Source organism: Rattus rattus, chromosome 4 (genome assembly GCF_011064425.1).
Source record: "Rattus rattus isolate New Zealand chromosome 4, Rrattus_CSIRO_v1, whole genome shotgun sequence".
NCBI classification, from domain to species: domain Eukaryota; kingdom Metazoa; phylum Chordata; class Mammalia; order Rodentia; family Muridae; genus Rattus; species Rattus rattus.
The window spans coordinates 32898455-32918319 of NC_046157.1; the positions used below are offsets into that span (position 1 = coordinate 32898455).

General features: G+C 41.4%; 1 protein-coding gene across 1 annotated transcript; it reads right to left on the bottom strand.

The window, feature by feature from the left end:
* Window positions 1-17169: 17169 nt before the first annotated feature.
* LOC116898309 (60S acidic ribosomal protein P0-like) lies at window positions 17170-18114 on the bottom strand. The gene has a single exon (XM_032899651.1). The coding sequence runs from the start codon at window positions 18112-18114 to the stop codon at window positions 17170-17172; it is 945 nt and encodes a 314-aa protein (XP_032755542.1).
* Window positions 18115-19865: the final 1751 nt, after the last annotated feature.

Genomic DNA, 19865 nt, shown 5'->3' on the forward strand with positions numbered 1-19865 from the left:
GATCTCCCATGCTCATGGATTGGCAGGATTAATATAGTAAAAATGGCCATTTTACCAAAAGCGATCTACAGATTCAATGCAATCCCCATCAAAATACCAATCCAATTCTTCAAAGAGTTAGACAGAACAATTTGCAAATTCATCTGGAATAACAAAAAACCCAGGATAGCTAAAACTATCCTCAACAATAAAAGGACTTCAGGGGAATCACTATCCCTGAACTCAAGCAGTATTACAGAGCAATAGTGATAAAAACTGCATGGTATTGGTACAGAGACAGACAGATAGACCAATGGAACAGAATTGAAGACCCAGAAATGAATCCACACACCTATGGTCACTTGATTTTTGACAAAGGAGCCAAATCCATCCAATGGAAAAAAGATAGCATTTTCAGCAAATGGTGCTGGTTCAACTGGAGGTCAACATGTAGAAGAATGCAGATCGATCCATGCTTATCACCCTGTACAAAGCTTAAGTCCAAGTGGATCAAGGACCTCCACATCAAACCAGACACACTCAAACTAATAGAAGAAAAACTAGGGAAGCATCTGAACACATGGGCACTGGAAAAATTTCCTGAACAAAACACCAATGGCTTATGCTCTAAGATCAAGAATCACAAATGGGATCTCATAAAACTGCAAAGCTTCTGTAAGGCAAAGGACACTGTGGTTAGGACAAAACGGCAACCAACAGATTGGGAAAAGATCTTTACCAATCCTACAACAGATAGAGGCCTTATATCCAAAATATACAAAGAACTCAAAAAGTTAGACCAGGGGAGACAAATAACCCTATTAAAAAAATGGGGTTCAGAGCTAAACAAAGAATTCACAGCTGAGGAATGCCGAATGGCTGAGAAACACCTAAAGAAATGTTCAACATCTTTAGTCATCAGGGAAATGCAAATCAAAACAACCCTGAGATTTCACCTCACACCAGTGAGAATGGCTAAGATCAAAAACTCAGGTGACAGCAAATGCTGGCGAGGATGTGGAGAAAGAGGAACACCTCCATTGTTGGTGGGATTGCAGACTGGTACAACCATTCTGGAAATCAGTCTGGAGGTTCCTCAGAAAATTGGACATTGAACTGCCTGAGGATCCAGCTATACCTCTCTTGGGCATATACCCAAAAGATGCCCCAACATATAAAAAAGACACATGTTCCACTATGTTCATAGCAGCCTTATTTATAATAGCCAGAAGCTGGAAAGAACCCAGATGCCCTTCAACAGAGGAATGGATACAGAAAATGTGGTACATCTACACAATGGAATATTACTCAGCTATCAAAAACAACGAAGTTTATGAAATTTGTAGGCAAATGGTTGAACTGAAAATATCATCCTGAGTGAGCTAACCAATCACAGAAAGACATACATGGTATGCACTCATTGATAAGTGGCTATTAGCCCAAATGCCTGAATTACCCTAGATGCCTAGAACAAATGAAACTCAAGACGGATGATCAAAATGTGAATGTTTACCCTTCTTTAAAAGGGGAACAAGAATTCCTTTGGCAGGGAATAGAGAGGCAAAGATTAAAACAGAGACTGAAGGAACACCCATTCAGAGCCTGCCCCACATGTGGCCCATATATATACAGCCACCCAATTAGACAAGATGGATGAAGCAAAGAAGTGCAGAAGTGTAGATCGCCCCTGAGAGACACAGCCAGAATACAGCAAATACAGAGGCGAATGCCAGCAGCAAACCACTGAACTGAGAACAGGACCCCCTGAAGGAATCAGAGAAAGAACTGAAGAGCTTGAAGGGGCTTGAGACCCCATATGTACAACAATGCCAAGCAACCAGAGCTTCCAGGACCAAGCCACTACCTAAAGACATACATGGACTGACCCTGGACTCTGACCTCATAGGTAGCAATGAATATCCTAGTAAGAGCACCAGTGGAAGGGGAAGCCCTGGGTCCTGCTAATACTGAACCCCAGTGAACTAGACTGTTGGGATGAGGGCGCAATGGGGGAGGGTGGGGAGGGAACACCCATGAGGAAGGGAGGGGAGGGGATGTTTGCCCGAAACCGGGAAAGGGAATAACACTCAAATGTATATAAGAAATATTCAATAAAAAAAAAAAAAGGGAAAAAAAAAAAAAAAGAAAGAATTGCCGTGGTCATGGTGTCTGTTCACAGCACTAAATCCCTAAGAAAGTTGACCAGGAAAAAGGTGATTTATAGTGTCCAAAAGCTTTCTATATGGGTTACAATGTTGAAGTTAACTGTATCCTAGAGAATAATAGGAAGTTACTCACTACCAGAGTTAGTGCACCTTTCCGTAACCTCTGTATTGTTCTTCATGGTATCATGAAAGAAATCTGGCCAATCACATCATGAAGTATTTAAATTTTTTAAAATTATATTTATTTTATGTATAGGAGTACACTGTACTTGTCTTCAGACATACCAGAAGAGGGCATCAGTTCCCATTACAGATGGTTGTGAGCCACCATGTGGTTGCTAGGAATTGAACTCAGGACCTCTGGAAGAGCAGTCAGTGCTCTTAACCACAGCCCAATCTCCAGCCCCTGAAGTATTTAAATTTTTAAAATAAATTTTATTATGGCATTTCAACACATCCATATGATATTTTTTAAATTAAACATATTGGTTTTTACTAGTTATGTGTGTGTGTCTGTGAGCATGTATGTGTAGGTACAAAGGAGGTCAGAATCGAGCACCTGATCCTTGGACCTGGAGTGTCAGTGATTGTGAGCCACCTGATGTAGGTGCTAGAAACTGAGCTCTGGTCTTCTGTAAGAGTAGTATGTGCTCTTAGCCACTGAAGCATCTCTCCAGCCAATCTAATGTGTTTTGGTCATATTTACTGTCCTTGTTTCCCTGTTTCCCCACTTATTACCTTTTTTCCAACCAGTCAACCAGTGGTTCTTACTTCGTTTCATCTGTGGTTTCTTTCTGTCATTCAGGGAGTTTCATGAGGCTTGATCTGACAACTATAAGTGGTCGGCTATTGGCAGGAAGACTGGAAACTTACCAGTGCCTATAACACTGAAGAAAATGCCTCCCCACTTACAGTGAAGAAAATGTCTCCTTTCCCATCCATGTATCAACTATCTATAGATTCTTTGGGCAAGGCAGACTCTCATGAACCTCTATCTCCTCCAAGACAGAATGTCATAAACTACTTCATTTCAACTAAGTACCCTCATGTTGTCAAATACACTCTTGTCTCTGAAAATGGTGGCAGTGAGGACTGTTGTCTAAGGAGATGTTCGAGATTGCTCCTGGACTTTTAGGAGTAGGAATGATTAAACATTTTGGCTAAGAAGAATCAAGAGAAGAAAACTGATGAGCTCTCTGTGTGAAAAGGTGGCAGAGTAGCAATTTGCAAATCAGTCCACAAGTATTTCCAGGGCTTTTGCCAGTTTTCAGTGTTTAATGGAGAAGGTAATTGAGGGATATAAATTACATGCAGGAGTTTATCTATTTAGACGGCATGCTCACTCTGGCAGGACTCTGAAAAAGCTGGAGCATAGTCTTAGTTAAGAAGGGAAGGGTGAATGATATCCTTTGCTGAGTTGGAATGATGGCAAACAATGAATTATAACAGGCTAGCAAAGACACAGCAGGAACTGATCACTGCTATTGAGAAGATTTTACATATTATTCTGAACATCAAATAAAAACCTAACTCTAACGTTGGCAATAAGCAGAGGAAATGTAGGTCATGGTATTCCCTCATTATTCTGTCATTGTCTGTTGGACTGCAGCCTCAAGTATGGCTCATATCTTAGGGTCTGTCCCCTGATCATGGGTCATTTCTTTCAAATCCCAGGGTTGTATAAATGGAATGGCTTTGTGATACTGACCAATAGCAATATAGTGGGCCTGACTGGGTGTTTAACCTAGCCAACATCCCAGTATTTATTACAAACTAGGGCTCGCGATCAAGATGCATGGAGACACATCTTCAAGGAACCCTGAAGTGGGATAGTAAAGAGGTTAAAGCAGTTTATGTTTGGGAAAAGGGGAAAGGGTCTCTTAAAGACTGAGAACCCAGCTTGTAGCATCTCTTTCCCTTGGTCATTTAGTGCTCATGTTATAGTTTTATCATCTTGTCTAAAGCTGAAGCGATGGGAAAAAAAAATCCAGGGGTTCTTGTCAAAGGCACTTAAACTTTTTTTTTTTTTTGTGAGAATGGGTCAAAGCACTTCTGCATGGAGAGCTGTGTAGAGCAGACTACTATCCCTACTCTGTAAGGCAGTATGCCAAGTGGAACAGTACTTTTTTTCCTTAAAAGTTGTTTACTATTACAGAAATAATATGCACACTATGTACAAAGTTAACATTGAAATATATTTTCCACCCTATGAGAAGCCCATGGTATACCTTTAATGCCCGTGCTGTTAGAATTTTCTTTGTGCAAGGAAACACAGGGAGTTATATACTTACTACACATGCTAGATGTAATATGTAGCGGTTCATATTTTAGTTGTATCTTATTTCTATATAAATAATTTTACACTTACACCCAAGTTAGAAAGAGGGAAACAGCAAACTGGTACTGCTGTGCCCTTTTCCAAGACTCACTAAATATAATTTGCCCATTTCCATGACCATTTATCCTATCTCTCTATCTAGAATTTTCATCCTTGAATTATTTGTACGGCAGGTAAGCTATGGGCCTGACGCTTTTTTTCTCTAAGTACTTTTGGAGGTAATACTTTCTTGGTAGGTGGCTTGGAATTTTGGGATAGGAAATATATATACATATATATATATACACACAGACATATATATCATGTATTGTATGTAACGTGTGTATTATATATAAAACACACATGATATTCATATATATAAATATGTATAATATCACACATATTGCATATGGAGAGGCTCTGCTGACTCACAGTGCTGGGAGGGCATGGCTGTGCTGTATTGCTGGTCTTGCTGGTCAGGTGGAAATGGAAGAACCCAACCAGGTCATTTTGTCCACTCCTCATGTCTATTCAACTGCAGTGTCTCAGGTAATGAAAATTTTCCTGTGAGCTGAGAATTAACTGATTGCAGAACTGAACTGCAGTAGGATTTAGGCTTAACTGAGTGAAGACCAAGTCTAATCAGTTAATTCATTATATGATACTTTTGAGGTAAGATATCACTATGCAGTCCAAACTGGGTTTGAACTCAGGGAGATCCTCCAGACTCAGCCTCCCAAGGGATGAGACTGCAGGCACACGTGACCACAACCTGCTCAGGGAAAAGTACTAGAGAGGTGGAGAGAAAGGAGAAGGTAGGGGAGGGGGTGGGGAGGGGGAAAGCAGGGAGAGGAAGCTCAAAACAGAAGTAGGCTGGCCTGGGGAAACCACATGCAGATCTCCCATACCTTATCCAAGGCTGCCAGCAACCGAGAGATTGTACACCATCTGCCCAGTTTCTTGACCAGAGTCTGTCACCCCTCGAAACCTCTGCACTGCTTTCCTAGAAAATCTCAGAGCAGCTTGTTAGAGGTTCAACTCAGTTCTGATTTGTTCTTGTCTCATAGATAGATTTTAAATAAAATTAAGGATTTCTTTTCAAATTTTTATTTTATTTATTACTGGCTGTGTCTCAAGTGCATATGTTGGGGCCTGTACACGTGTGTCATGCTGTGCCTGTAGAAGCCAGATTCTTTCCTTTCACCATGTGGGCTTCAAGGAACAACCTTGGGTCATCAGGTGCGGTGGCAAGGATGTTTACCCAGTGAGCCATCTCACTCACCTGGGAAGAGATAGTCTTTAAAAACTTTTCTTCAACACCGAGGAAGTTTTGCCAACATTGTTTGAGCTGCCTTCTGTGACCTCAGCATGGTTGGTCCCTCAAGAGCTTTGCAACCTGCTATATCACTAGAAAAGGTTTGATTAGTGTCTCTTCCAGTACCCCCTGATTCCCTTAGCCTCCCACCTTTTAGTTCCTTTGGCTTTATCTCTTGTTCTCTCTCCTTTTCTCTGTTCCAACTACATTGGCCACTACCTGCTTCTCACACATGGGAGGAAATCCCCCACTGTACACAGTGGTACTTCCATTGCCTTCTCTTGAGTTTCTTTTCACTGTGGGCTTCATGTGTCTCTGCCATGTCTGTAAAGTCTTTTCTTCTCGTTTTGGTGAGGCCGATCCAGGATGCCTCATGAGGAGCTCTAATCTTTCTCTATAATACATCTAAAATTGCAGTCTTGAGTTAGTCTTTTCCCCTGGGTACTTAGCATTCTCTAGCCCAAAATATGTATAAATGTGTATGTCATTTCCCCCTCTCAGTTAAACTGTGTGACAATGGGATGTTTCTCCTGTTTTTGTTTTCTGCAGCTTTTCCTAGAATATATAAGAGGCTGACATTCATAGAGATTTATTAAGTTCACGAGGAATGAATGGAGCTTGCTTGTGAGGAGAGAATAGAGGACCATGTAATTTAAAGGATTCACTAATGTCAGCTCAATAAATCCCCAGAACTCATTTATTATAACTGAACAGGATCAGAAAACTCTTGCCAGAAATTTATCTGAAATCTCATTTAATCTAATTAAAGGAATAGTTATTGCTTGATCATGCTAGGGCCTAACTTTGGTGACATAATGCCAGACGAAAGGAAAAGATCTGTTCTTGAAATTGGCAAAAACAAAAAAGTATTCCGTAAGAATCTGATGAAAGAGACTTACAGGAGACAGAGGGACAAACAGGGCAGTTCACATGGAAAGGACGTGGTCCTGATGCAGATGTGTAGCATGGGCCTAAGTGGCTAACGCTGGACTTGGGGGTAGGCTATGACTCAGTAAAAGATGGGTGAAACCACATGCCCAGGGAACCGAAAATTAAGCAGTGACCTAAGCTGTTCTGTAACTATTCTTGACAGCATTCCGCCTCTACTTGGGTATTTTATAGTATGGTCTTGATGCCAGATGCCTTCACCAACCCCAGCCTTGTCCTATGTGTCAGTCTGTAGGTCTATGTGTCTGCTCTGTGTGACCATCTGTCCATCAACATGTGTGTCTTTTGCCTGCCTGTGTGTGTGTGTATCATTTGCCATTTGTGCTGGTGTGTACCTAGTGCCTGCTGGAATTTGACAGCTTAGTGGCCTTCGTGTAGAGTAAATAAAGAACTTCTTATCTGTCCAGGGATCCAATCTCTTTAAGCTTCCAGGTTCCTTTGACCCTCATCTTTTCCTGATGTTGGAACTTGGATCTCACAAGACCCCCTGCATTGGATTCCTACTTCTTATCTTTCCTAATTAACAAATGATGACTATGATGACAGCTTATCAATCTCCCCAACATTGATTTGTAAAATAGATATTTGGTTTAGCTAATGTGGCTGAAGCTTTCATTCTTTCTTGCAAACATCAACCTCCAGACAACAGCCTGAGCTTGATCTATTCACTGTATTCCCCCTGGGATTATGCAGATTCACTATTTCCAGAGACTAAAGGGAAAGCAATGCTAATTTAAATACATGGAGGGACCCACCCAGTATGTGGACTAGATCTTCAGATGTCTTGTGGAGAGCTTGGATTCTGGCATGCAGAGATGAATCAATAGCCTATGTTCTTTGAGATGACATCTTTTAAAATAAGATTATTTATTTATTTATTTATCTATTTATTTATTATAGGTACACTGTAGCTGTCTTCAGACACACCAGAAGAGGGCATCAGATATCATTACAGATGGTTGTGAGCCCCATGTGGTTGCTAGGATTTGAACTCAAGACCTCTGGAAGAGCAGTAATGCTCTTAACCAGTGAGCCATCTCTCCAGCCCGAGATGACACTTCTGAATTGGACTGTTTTATAAGTAGGCGAGGTAAATTTAAAAAGGAAAGTGGAACTTTTGACTTCACCCCCCCCCCCAATTTACTCCTGGGGTCAAGGATAGCTAATGCCACAGCTGCAGTAGAATCTGCCTTCTGACCCATTTCTCTTGTAGACCCTGCTTTAGCTAGTCCTGTTATCATTCGCTCCAGCTGGAGACACGAGCTCCATCTTTCTTATCCCTTAGGAGGCCAAATATATTCAGTGTATTTCAAAACTGTCTCCAGAATAGTTCACGCACCTTACGGGCTCTGTCTTCTAACCATCCCCCCATTGTTCACCTGCACCCTGTTAACAGACGTCTATGTCATTTCCTATTCTCTTTTCAAAAAAGGGGTTATTTTTAAAGTTGGTTTTTCTTATGTGTACTTATATGTGTGTCTGTGTGAAGGTAGGCCATGTGTATGCATGCCTGTGAGTTCAGAAGAGAGTCAGGAGCTGAAGTTACAGGTCCAGGTGTGAGCAGTTATGGGTGCTAGGAGCTGAGCCCCAGCCCTTTGGAAGAGCAGCAAATGCTTTTAACTGCTGGACCGTTTTCTAGCCCTGTTTCCTTTCCGCCTCTCTCTAAGATTTAGTTTAAGTTTAAAGGTGTGTGTGTGTGTGTGTGTGTGTGTGTGTGTGTGTGTGTGTGTGTGTGTGTGTGTGTGTGTGGGTATGAGTATAGATGCTTTTAGAGGCCAGAGGCCTGAAATTGGAGTTAAGGGTACTTGTGAGCCATCTAAAGTAGGTGCTAGGAACTGAACTCAGGTCCTCTGGAAGAGGAACAAGTGTTCTTAATAGTTGAGCCATCTCTCTAGCCTCAGTTCCTTTTAAAAACCCAGCTCTTTGTATGGCTTCAACAAAGTAACGGTGTCCTTTTTGGTAAAGCCATTCCAATTCCTCAATCATCAATCCTCGGTCCATTTAGAGAATACCCGTGTGCATTAATTTGCTTATTTATTTTTACTACACAATGTAACAATTCCAGCCTGGATTTATAGCCTTTGGGTCATTCTTTAGCCACAACAAACCTTCCAAGTCTCCATGTCATTAGGATTTGATTTGTGTACATGGCCCAGGAAAAAGCTATCAGTATCTTATATAAGAGGCAAATCTAGATTTCTTTTACATTAAAGACAGCTGAGAAATAGGAATTCCATGACAATGTAGTAACCCTGTGGTCATCAATGTCTAGAGCCTCCATCTGTCTACCCTTGATACATGCCTTGCATTGTTTTTACTTTCTTTTCTTCAGTGATGGACCTCATACACACTAGACAAACCTTTTACTAATGAGTGATAATGACAACCCATTGTTTATGTCATCAGCCTATATTAATTATATATTATTAGGTAACAATGGACTTCATTAGAACATAGTCATGTATGGATGTAATGGTTCCCAATCATTTTCATCTCCCTTTACCCTTTCTTACCTTCCCTGCTACTCCCACTGATCCCCTTCCTCTTTCTAAATCTCTCTCCTACTTTCTCGTTTCTTCTTGATGATACAATGAATTTCATTAGAATTACTTACTAGAGCATGGGTATGGCTGTTATTTCAGGAGTTAGGGAATCTTACTGTAGCTACACCACTGAAGAAAATGTCTCTCCTTCTTCTAGTAACCATTAACTGCCTATAGATTCTCAAGTTACTGGGCTTCAGGAAAAAAAAAAAACCAGAATGCAGAGAGCATTCAAAAGGGGCAGCAGTTTCTCATCTCAATTTCCTGTCATTTTTCTACTTGCCTTCACTTGGGAACAGCCTTAGTGACAGTTTTAACTCTCAGGACCAAGACTCCACACAACGCTGAAAGAACTTGGGTTTATTACCTCTATTTGGACAAGCCAGAATTTTAGCTACAAAAGCAAAGTATGCAAAGATATGTAATATAAGCAGAGAGGACATCCCCGTAGAATTGACTGACAGTCGACTCGGCCACATGGAATAGCACTGGGGAAGCTGATGTTGACAAGCAGGTTGATGTTGACTAGCCCGAAGCCCTGACTGAAAGGGTTTCCAGGCAGCATTCACAGCACCGTAAGTCTGAGTTTTGGAATTCTGTGGGTTCCTGGCCACAGAACACTGTCCCTTCCAGTAATGGTTCCTTGTGCAGTGTGAGTTGTGACTATCTTTTGTTTCTCATTAATTCCCAAAGATTTCCCTAAAATTCTCCCTGGGCATTACACATTGCAAAATGTGAGGACTGGACTTTACCACAGCACCTTCCTCTCCAGGCGGCGGACCAATTTCCTTTTCTCCAGATGGTCCTCATAGGCTAGCCAAAGAGGAGACTGGGCTGGCCATCTGTTTCCTGTTGCCTTTTTAAGTTGTCTCAGCATTCAGAAAGGCTGACATAACCCAGAGCACCAGCTGTCAGTCTTAGCTGCCCCCGTTGGCCTCGCACTTTGTCATAGTAGGCTGGATAGGACAGGGGCCATGCTCAGAACAGTTTGACACTCATGAGGAAAGATGGTTTGTTCCTCATCCATTCCAACCAGCTCGCCTTATGGCATATATAAAAGATGCTTTCACACACTTAACGTCCATAAACTGGGAGCAGTGATAGTGATTTTGGGGAGGGAAAAGGCAAGGATTGTGTGGGTAGGCAGAATAGAATGTAACATAATTCTGAATTAATGTATCAGTAAGCAATTTGGTCATAATTTACATCTTACCCTCCTGTTTTTGGTTTCCTTCCCATTCTTTCTAATCACACATTTATTTATTTACAGTAACAAAATACAGATATATTCTTGGTAAGAAGTTTTGCACACACAGTTAGAAAATTAAGATGACCACCTACTATTCTGCACACCAAAAACCACTCTTTATTTTGTTAAGTGTCTGTTCAACATTCTGTATGTTCAAATGCCTTGACTACACCCTCTATACTGTTTCCTCTGTGAGCCTTATCTCTTAACATCACAATATTAAACATTAGTACTTTCAATGGGTAAGGGACATCATAGTGCATGACTATAGCAGAATTCTTGTGGTCATTCTCTAATTGTTGGATGTTACCTTTTTTCCCATTGTCTTACTATTTTAGATCATTCCATAAGGAATAGCCACATATAAACCACATTTAAAGTATGTCTATTTCCTTTGCATAGGATGAAGATATCAATTCTAACAGGTTACTGCACTGTTAGATTGTCTCAAGAAGAGTATTAGTGCATTCATTGCCTTCAACAGGAGTCTGCCTGTGCACCATCTTCCTTCTTTCTTTCCTTCCTTTCTTCTTTCCTTCCTTCCTTCCTTCTCTCCTTTCTTCCCTCTCTTGCTTCCTCCCTCCTTCCTTTCTCCCTTCCTTTCATCCTTCCTTATGCCTTTTCTTTTCTTTCACAAGAGCCATCACTGAAGGATAGATGTGAGCCCAAGACTGATAGAGACAGCCAGACTCTCATTTCTGCCAGGTTCCCATAGTGACCTGGAGTATAATCTGAACCTGACTCAGCAGGAGGAATGGATGGTGATGATGCTTCATCCTGTGCCTGAAAGGGATCCACAGAGCTCTGCATCCCAGGAGGTGCTCCCCTTTGAACAATCTCTATTTCCATTAGCCAACTCTGTGGGGATCATGGCTGGCTCTAGGTCTTTAATGGCTCCTTTCAGTGGCCAGGTGGCCACCCCTACAGGGAAGAGCACAAGTGCTTGAGTTGTTAGCCTGAGTTGGGCATGGTGGCTGGCTCTCAGAATAGAGATTCCTCAGGGGTACTGGTGTCCTGTTGAGCACCCAGGCTGCTTCGTGAGTGAGGGCCACACACCAGCTTTCTGTGAACTTGAAGAGACAGTTTAGAGTGCCCTTAGGTGGGGCTATACAATCATGTTAGACTGTTGTCACACTGCCCAGCATCTTCAGATTTATGTTTATTGAGCCTTTTAAGTATCTAACTTATCAGTATAGGCTTTTCACCTCCTGCCTGGCACAACCGTACTGTCTTCCCTGTGTGACAAAGCAATTCATGCCAGGCTGGCTCTAGTCTAGTCCCTTCAAGTCCCATGCATTGGCAATCCTGGGCTTCATTTGTCTGCCCTTTTTAATATCTCCATAAAGTTATAAATGTTAGGTCCATAAAAATTACTACTGATGCCAAACATTTTGTCCCTTGTTCATCTACACTTTTATATTTTCTCCCTAACTTGTCTAGAAAAGCATGTCTAGTGGCTGCAACAACATCATGACATTGTAAAAAAGAAGCTTGGGTCTTTGCCTTGTGCTTCTGTTCCATATCTTTCCTTTAGCTCTGGCCCCTAATGGCAAGCATCCACTTCATATTCTATGCAAAACACGACTCAAAAGTCTGTCCTATCCAGATCTGAATCTGTTTCAGCATTCCCTGAAACACCCTGTGTTCCCTAAAGAACACCCTGTGACCTCCCTTTTTCTTATACCAATCCCAGATTCGAATTTTCTATTGCTCAGATCTTTCTGCTTATGTCCATTTTTTCTAGCAGTCTTTGTGACCTCCTGGCCAGTTTAGGCTACATCTAACCTTCTTCAATCGATACTATGGCTAAAGTAGTCTTTGCAAAACCCTAGTTAAACCCTGCCATGCTCAGTAGTCTCATTTTACATTCATGTGGCTTTTTAAAAATCCTATAGTTGTAATATTGTGGCAAAATATATAATTTACCTTTTAATTCATTCAGTGGCATTAAACACATCCATGTTATACAATCATCAACACTAGTTCTAAAACCTTTCATTACCTCTACACAAAGCTCTGTAACCATTTTCAATGACTTTTCCTCCACAGCTCCTGTAACCGCTATTATCCTTCCTGCCTATGAATTTGTCTCTTATATCTATTTTGTGCCAATAGACTCAGAGAACATTTAAACTTTTTATTCAGCTGTCTTTGCTTTGGATGTGCCCAAGGTTCATCTTGGCTGTAGTAGGTGTCACAAAATCATTTTTTTTTGATTACTGAGTAGTATTTAATTGTGTAAATACATGGTATTTGTTGATCCAATCATTTGCAGACGGACATTTGAAGGTTCCCTCTTTCAACTTGTATGAATAGTGCAGTATTGATGTTTGGCACTCATGTGTCTGAGCCTCCATTTTTAATTCTCTTCCCCTCCTATTTAACATTTTTAAAATAAGTTTATGAACCTATTCTGTAAGGTTCTGCATTGTCCAGCCACTGCCCCTCTGCTTCCCAGGATTTTCTTCTATCTGAACTTTCCTCTCTTTCTCAGAATCCTCATGTACAAGGTTCTTTTCTATGTCGGGGCCTTGGCACAGCTGTTCTATGTGGCCATTGTCCACTTCCCTCTAGCATTTCATCTCTAATTATTTCTTATCTCCATGTCTTCATTCAAGTGTTATTTCTCACTGAAGGGTTCCTTTCCCCTAACTCTGTCCCTTCCTTTTCTCTTCTTCCCTTCCTTATTTGATCAGAATGGAAATAATGTTTACCCAAGAGCAACTTTAGTTATTATAACCTTGGTATCACAATTACAATACAAACATAGAGACAAAAATTTCATTTCAACTGTGTCACTGCTTCAGAATAAAAGAGGTTTTTTTTTTCCTTTGAAGTCACAGCAACACCTAAAGATGGTAAAGACATATGTGTTGAAATTTGGTTGGAAAGCCAATTAATTAAACTTACAGGCTATTTCCACCAAGATGTAGGACTCTGGAATCACCAGCACTGACCAGAAGACATTAGAATAGCTAGAGTTGAGACGTAGGAATCCAGAAGTCCTTTAATCAGTCTTTTGTTCATCTTTCCCCACAATCAGAGACCTGCAGAGACCTGCAGGTATGTAGGGTGTGTCTAATCATCAGCCACCATAACTGTGGTGACAGTCTAAGTGTTTGTCTCCATGAATAGCACATGGCAAGGGTAATATATCCTGCCTTTAGGTCTTCTGATTCATTTCCTGTCTCTTCTCACATGTCTGCACAAAACCTTCCTGGATCATGGCACTGTACACAATGTGTACCTTCCCACAGTTCTTCGGCTGATTGACCTGACTTTTAGTTTCTATGAATACAGGCCACGAGCAACTATGAGACAGCAGTGCTTTGCAAGTGAGAAATTGTTACTATCTGGGCCTTTCTAGTGTCCTGCCCAGCCTTCCTACTAGCTATTTCAAGTCCTGCTGAAGCTCATACAGACAAGGCAGGGGGGAAAAAGCCAATCATATGGAGTGGTGAGCTTTCGCCCTCATCAAACTCAGCCACCCAAGGAAGCATCTTCTGACCTTGATGTCCAGATTCCCATCATAGTGTCTCAGGACACTGTGCATTTTACTTTGATCATCTCCTTAACAATTTGCTTTTCCAGGCAGCTCTTCACGTTCCATTTCAAGACTTTTTAACCCCTGCTTGAATTCTTTCTACCTAGTCCTGGTGAGTGCCTCTTGCTAAACGTTCAAATATTTGTTAAAGGAAGACAAGGTGGAAACACGATTTTTTTTTCTGAATCCTAGTATATCTCATAAAGGTTCTTGGCACATGGTACACAGTCAATGATTTTTTAACTTCAGCTTACAATTATTCATGTTCCATTTCATGTTTTAAGAAGAATTCATTCAGTCAGAATAATGAAACCACAAAGATTCTAGAATTCAAAGGCATCTGTTAATAGCCTGAGTATTTTTCTTTGGCAATAATTATATCATCATAGCTTCCAAGAAGTATCCTTTGTCAGGTACCAGAAGAGGCAGTGATTAAAATTATCCATTGTTCAATATGTTAAACACTGAGTTACCTGATGACATAGCAATTCCACTCCTCAGTACAAACCCAAAGGGAATGAAAACATATGTCCAGATAAATACTCACTCACGTGTTCAGAAGAATCTACTTTGCTTGTGAGCCTAGCCTTCAACAGCCGAGACATCTCTCCAGACAGTTCATAAGAATCTGAATCTGAAGCGACACAGATGCTTTCTTCAGCCAGTAAATGGATTCAAAAAATGGGTGGGCTCACGTAATGGAATGTTATAAAAGAAATGGATTACAGATACATGGCCCACCAACAGCAAAGGGACACATATTATATTATAAACTTGCATCCACCCAAAAGATCCCAAAGAGCTAAATACTTTCAGAGGTAGATTAATGGTTCCTAGGGTTGGAAAGCTAGAGCAATGGAAAGTGAAGGAAGTGGATATGGGGTTTCTTCTGAGTGCCAAAAATATTCTACATTTCTTGATAGGAGAGTGATGATTATACAACTCTAAAAATACTAAAAAATATATATATACTCAAAAATAAAAAATACAAACACTAAAAGAAATCCCCACTGAATCTTGTGTTTTTAAAATAGCTTCCTTTACCTGAAATATATACCAATAAATTTTTTTTTCTTTAAAAATAACACAGTGTGCTTCAAACTATCTGTCTGGGTTTACCCCATGGCCTCCTTGCTTCCTAGTGATGCAGTCATGAGCATGTTGGTTTATTTTTTTAGAGAGAATAATGGTAACTACATGATGAGATATGTTATGAGGAAGATTAAGTGACTTAGGCTGGGTGTTTCGGCATACATTTGCAATCTCAGCACTCAGCAGGCCGGCCAAGGCAAAAGGATTACAAGTTGAAAGACAGTCTGGGTTACATGGCAAGACCCTGTCTACACAAACACACAAAAACTAAGCCTTTCAGCACTTACCTGCCATGTGTGAGGTCCTAGAGAGAAGCCCCAGTGGCACAAGTAAGTAAACAAATAAAAGAACGAGTGTGCACGTAAAGCTCACGTAAGGATCTGGAACTTAGCAAATGCTCAAGAATTGCAACATTTTTCTAAGACTGTTTGCTCACTGTCCTGGAAGGATCCTTTTGCAGTTACCCAGCTCTTCCAATATATGCACTATGATCAGTTGAAGGGAAGGGCTCACACCTCACTCATTGCTGTCCTATCATTTATCTTGCTAGTCGTTGGTTTCTGGTTCTCTTTCTTTTCATCTTGATTTTATTCTGTAAAATAGATTTTTTCTTGCAACTACTACCCCTTTTTACTAAGTTACCAATCTCTGCAGGAAATTTCCATTTGCTCAGGACTGCTTTATTACCTTTACACGTGAGAACTTGCCAAGCTCAGTGATGGATATCCAGAGATAACCCTGGGGTTAAGTTGTGATTGTGGAGGCAGAACAAACACATAATCAGAACACAGTTGTCCAATAGTTAGTACACTCAAACTAGAACATGTCCTATTCTTGACTAGGTGCATCCCATGGTCACAAAGGAAATACAGGATCTTCACTTGGGTGAGGATCTGACACAGTAGTTACTCCCAACCCACTGGAAAGATGTAAGACTACCGTGAGTGCCTGAAATTGTGTTAACCATGCAACCCAGTAACACTCTTTTTCCTATAATAAACCTTTCTTTCTTCTATCCTTCCTTCCTACCTTTCCTTCCTTCCTTTCTTCCAACTTTTTCCTTCCTTCCTTGTTTGTTTGTTTCTTCCTTCCCACTTCCTTCCTTCCCACCTTCCTTCCTTCCTTCCTTCCTTTCTTTCTTTCTTTCTTTCTTTCTTTCTTTCTTTCTTTCTTTCTTTCTTTCTTTCTCTCTTTCTTTTTTTGACAGGTCTGACTATGCAGCTCTGGTTGTCTTGGAACTAGCTCTGTAGACCAGGCTGACCTTAAACTCACAGAGATCCCTGACTTTGCCTCCTGAGTACTGGAACTAAAAGCATGAACCACTATGCCTGGCAAATAAAGCTTAATTATAAATTAAGTAAAGAAGATTAAAAGTTCAAAAAATAAAATAATTATAGTAATATATTGTAAAGTTAAGAGAAAATTATCTGTCTATCTATCTATCTATCTATCTATCTATCTATCTATCTATCTATCTATCTATCTATCTATCTATCTATCTGGGGTGTAGCTCAGTACAGCATTTACTTAGCATATACAAAACCATTCTTTTTTTTTTTTTTATTAACTTGAGTATTTCTTATATACATTTCGAGTGTTATTCCCTTTCCCGGTTTCCGGGCAAACATCCCCTTCCCCCCTCCCCTTCCTTATGGGTGTTCCCTTCCCCACCCCCCCCCCCTTGCCGCCCTCCCCCCCCCCAATCTAGTTCACTGGGGGTTCAGTCTTAGCAGGACCCAGGGCTTCCCCTTCCACTGGTGCTCTTACTAGGATATTCATTGCTACCTATGAGGTCAGAGTCCAGGGTCAGTCCATGTATAGTCAAAGAAACCATTCTTACTGTGCTGTATGCACAGTATTCTATCAGCAGCACAATGCTGGTGTCCTGAGGAGAATGCCAACTAAGCACTTCTTATACATCATGTATTTAACTCTTCTTTTTTCCTGTTCTTTTTTCTTAAGCCTTTATGTCCACCTTTCTCAAATTAAGCAGGCTGATTTGGTTGCTTTGAGGGGGTTAGTCTAAGAGACCGAATCCCATATTCTCATCTGATTCATCTGACTCTTCCCTTGCTTCGGCCTTCGCTGAGGCTGCCGCAGCTGCAGGAGCAGCAGTGGTGGCAGCAGCCACAGGGGCAGCAGCTGCAAATGCAGATGGATCAGCAAGGAAGACCTTGACCTTTTCAGTTAGTGGAAAGGTGTACTCAGTCTCCACAGACAAAGCCAGGACCCGCTTGTACCCATTGATGATGGAGTGAGGCACTGAGGCAACAGTCGGGTAGCCAATCTGCAGATAGACGCTGGCCACATTGTGGACACCCTCTTCGAAACGAGAATGCAGGGTCTGCTCTGTGATGTCCAGCACTTCAGGGTTATAAATGCTGCTATTGTCAAACACCTGCTGGATGATCAGCCCAAAGGAGCAGCGGGAGATGTTCAGCAGTGTAGCTTCACTGGCTTCTACCTTGTCTCCAGTTTTTATCTGCTGCATATCACTCAGAATTTCAATGGTACCTCTGGAGATGTTAGTGGCGATGCCTAAAGTTTTCTCATTCCCCAGACCAGTATTCTGAGCAGGCACACTGATCTCATATGGGGCGAGGGCACTAGCTCGAGTAGCAGCTGGCACGTTCTTGGTCAGCAGGATGTCCCTAATCTCAGAGAGGTCCTCCTTGGTGAACACGAAGCCCGAGTTCCCCCAGATGTGAGGCAGCAGCTTCTCCAGAGCTCGGTTGTTCTCCAGGTGGCCCCTGATGGCCTTGCGCATCATGGTGTTCTTGCCCATGAGCACCACAGCCTTCCCTCGGAGGGACATGCGGATCTGCTGCATCTGCTTGGAGCCCACACTGTCTGCTCCCATAATGAAGTATTTTGGGTAATCACCCAAAAGTTGAGTGATCTTAAGGAAGTAGTTGTACTGTTTTCCCTGGGCATCACGGCAGTGAGTCAGGGATTGCCACATGGGGTTTAGAGACGATGTCACTCTAATGAGGAAACCTAGCGAGAGCCATTTAACTCTTTTTTTCAGTTTATTTCATACTAACATATAACACTTGTATGTGCTTATAGGCTTCAGTGAGATAATTAATATACACACATAATTTGTACTATCAGATTAAGTTAATTACTGTTCCCATCACTCTTCATTTTTGTTATTTCTGTGTATTGTAAAACTTTGCATTTCTTTCACTTATGTGGGGAGCGGGTGTGACGGCAGTCCCAAGATGGCGCCCGGTTCTGCAGCTAAGTCTCATGACTAGCACCTGACTTCCTCATACACCCAAAAGTAAGCCACGCCCATTGTGAGAGCTGCGCAGGCACACCATGACGCAAGATCAGGCCATGTGACGTGAACCTATGAACTGAGATTACACAGTCTGGACTGAGGAGGCAGAGTTGAGGGAGGATATAAGGGAGTGTGCTCGGACCAGTGGAAGGGGAAGCCCTGGGTCCTGCTAAGACTGAACCCCCAGTGAACTAGACTGTTGGGGGGAGGGCAGCAATGGGGGAGGGGTGGGGAGGGAACACCCATAAGGAAGGGAGGGGAGGGGATGTTTGCCCGAAACTGGGAAAAGGAATAACACTCGAAATGTATATAAGAAATATTCAAGCAATAAAAAAAAAAAAAAAAAAGGGAGTGTGCTCGGGGGCTGGGAGAGAGAGAAGAAAAGAAAAGAGAGATTGCTGCTTGCATGCAGAAAGAAAGGTTCCTGAACAAACTGCTTTGAGAAGAACGTCATGGTGTCGCTCCTTTCTGCGGGACGGTGACAGAAGCGACACATTTAGTTTATAAAGTGTATATTGGGGCTGGGGATTTAGCTCAGTGGTAGATGTACTGGCAAACGCCTGTAAGCCCCACACTTGTGAGGCTGAGATAGGGTCATGCTCACAGTCTGGACTACATAATGAATTTGAAGTGAACTTGGGCATGGAGTAATAACTTGGATTAAAACAAAACAGGGAAACAAATAAACAGTCCTCTTCCTCTTATATAACTGTCTTCTGGTGCCCTTTATCCTGTCTCCTCTGGAATTCTGTTTCCTAATCTTTAGTGATCACTCTCCAGTTTTATGTTATCAACTTGATTTCTGCTTCTGCACATGAGGAAGCATGTAGTCGTTTTCTTTCTGTACTTGGTCTAGTAACCTAACACTTAACATAGTCTTCCAGTTTTATCCATGTTGCTACAAAAGACAGTATTTTATTTGTAACAGATGAATAATGTTCCAGTGAACACAAATACCACATTTTCAAAGGTCAGTTTATCCATTGATGGACTTCTTGGATGACTCTTTACCATGGTTATCATGAATAGAACTTCATTAAGCATGAGTCTCTCTTTTCTTTTCTCCCTCCCTCTCCTCCTTCTTCCTTCTGCTTTGGGTATACAGATTGGGCCTGAACTCTATACGTAGTCCAGCTAACTGCAAACTCATGATCCTCTTGCCTCAAGCTTCCAAATACTGGGATAAACAGATACACATTACCAACTTAGCTTGCAGGTAATAGAACGATCTTTCTTTCTTTCTTTCTTTCTTTCTTTCTTTCTTTCTTTCTTTCTTTCTTTCTTTCTTTCTTTCTTTCTTCCTCTCTCTCTCTCTCTTTCTCTTTCTTTCAGATTTACTTATTTTATGTATATGAGTACACTGTAGCTGTCTTCAGACACACAGAAGAGAGCATTGGATCCCATTACAGATGGTTGTGAGCCACCAT

Coding starts and splice junctions, on each gene's coding strand:
- LOC116898309 (XM_032899651.1), bottom strand. CDS start 18,114: ATGTGGCAATCCCTGACTCACTGCCGTGATGCCCAGGGAAAACAGTAC.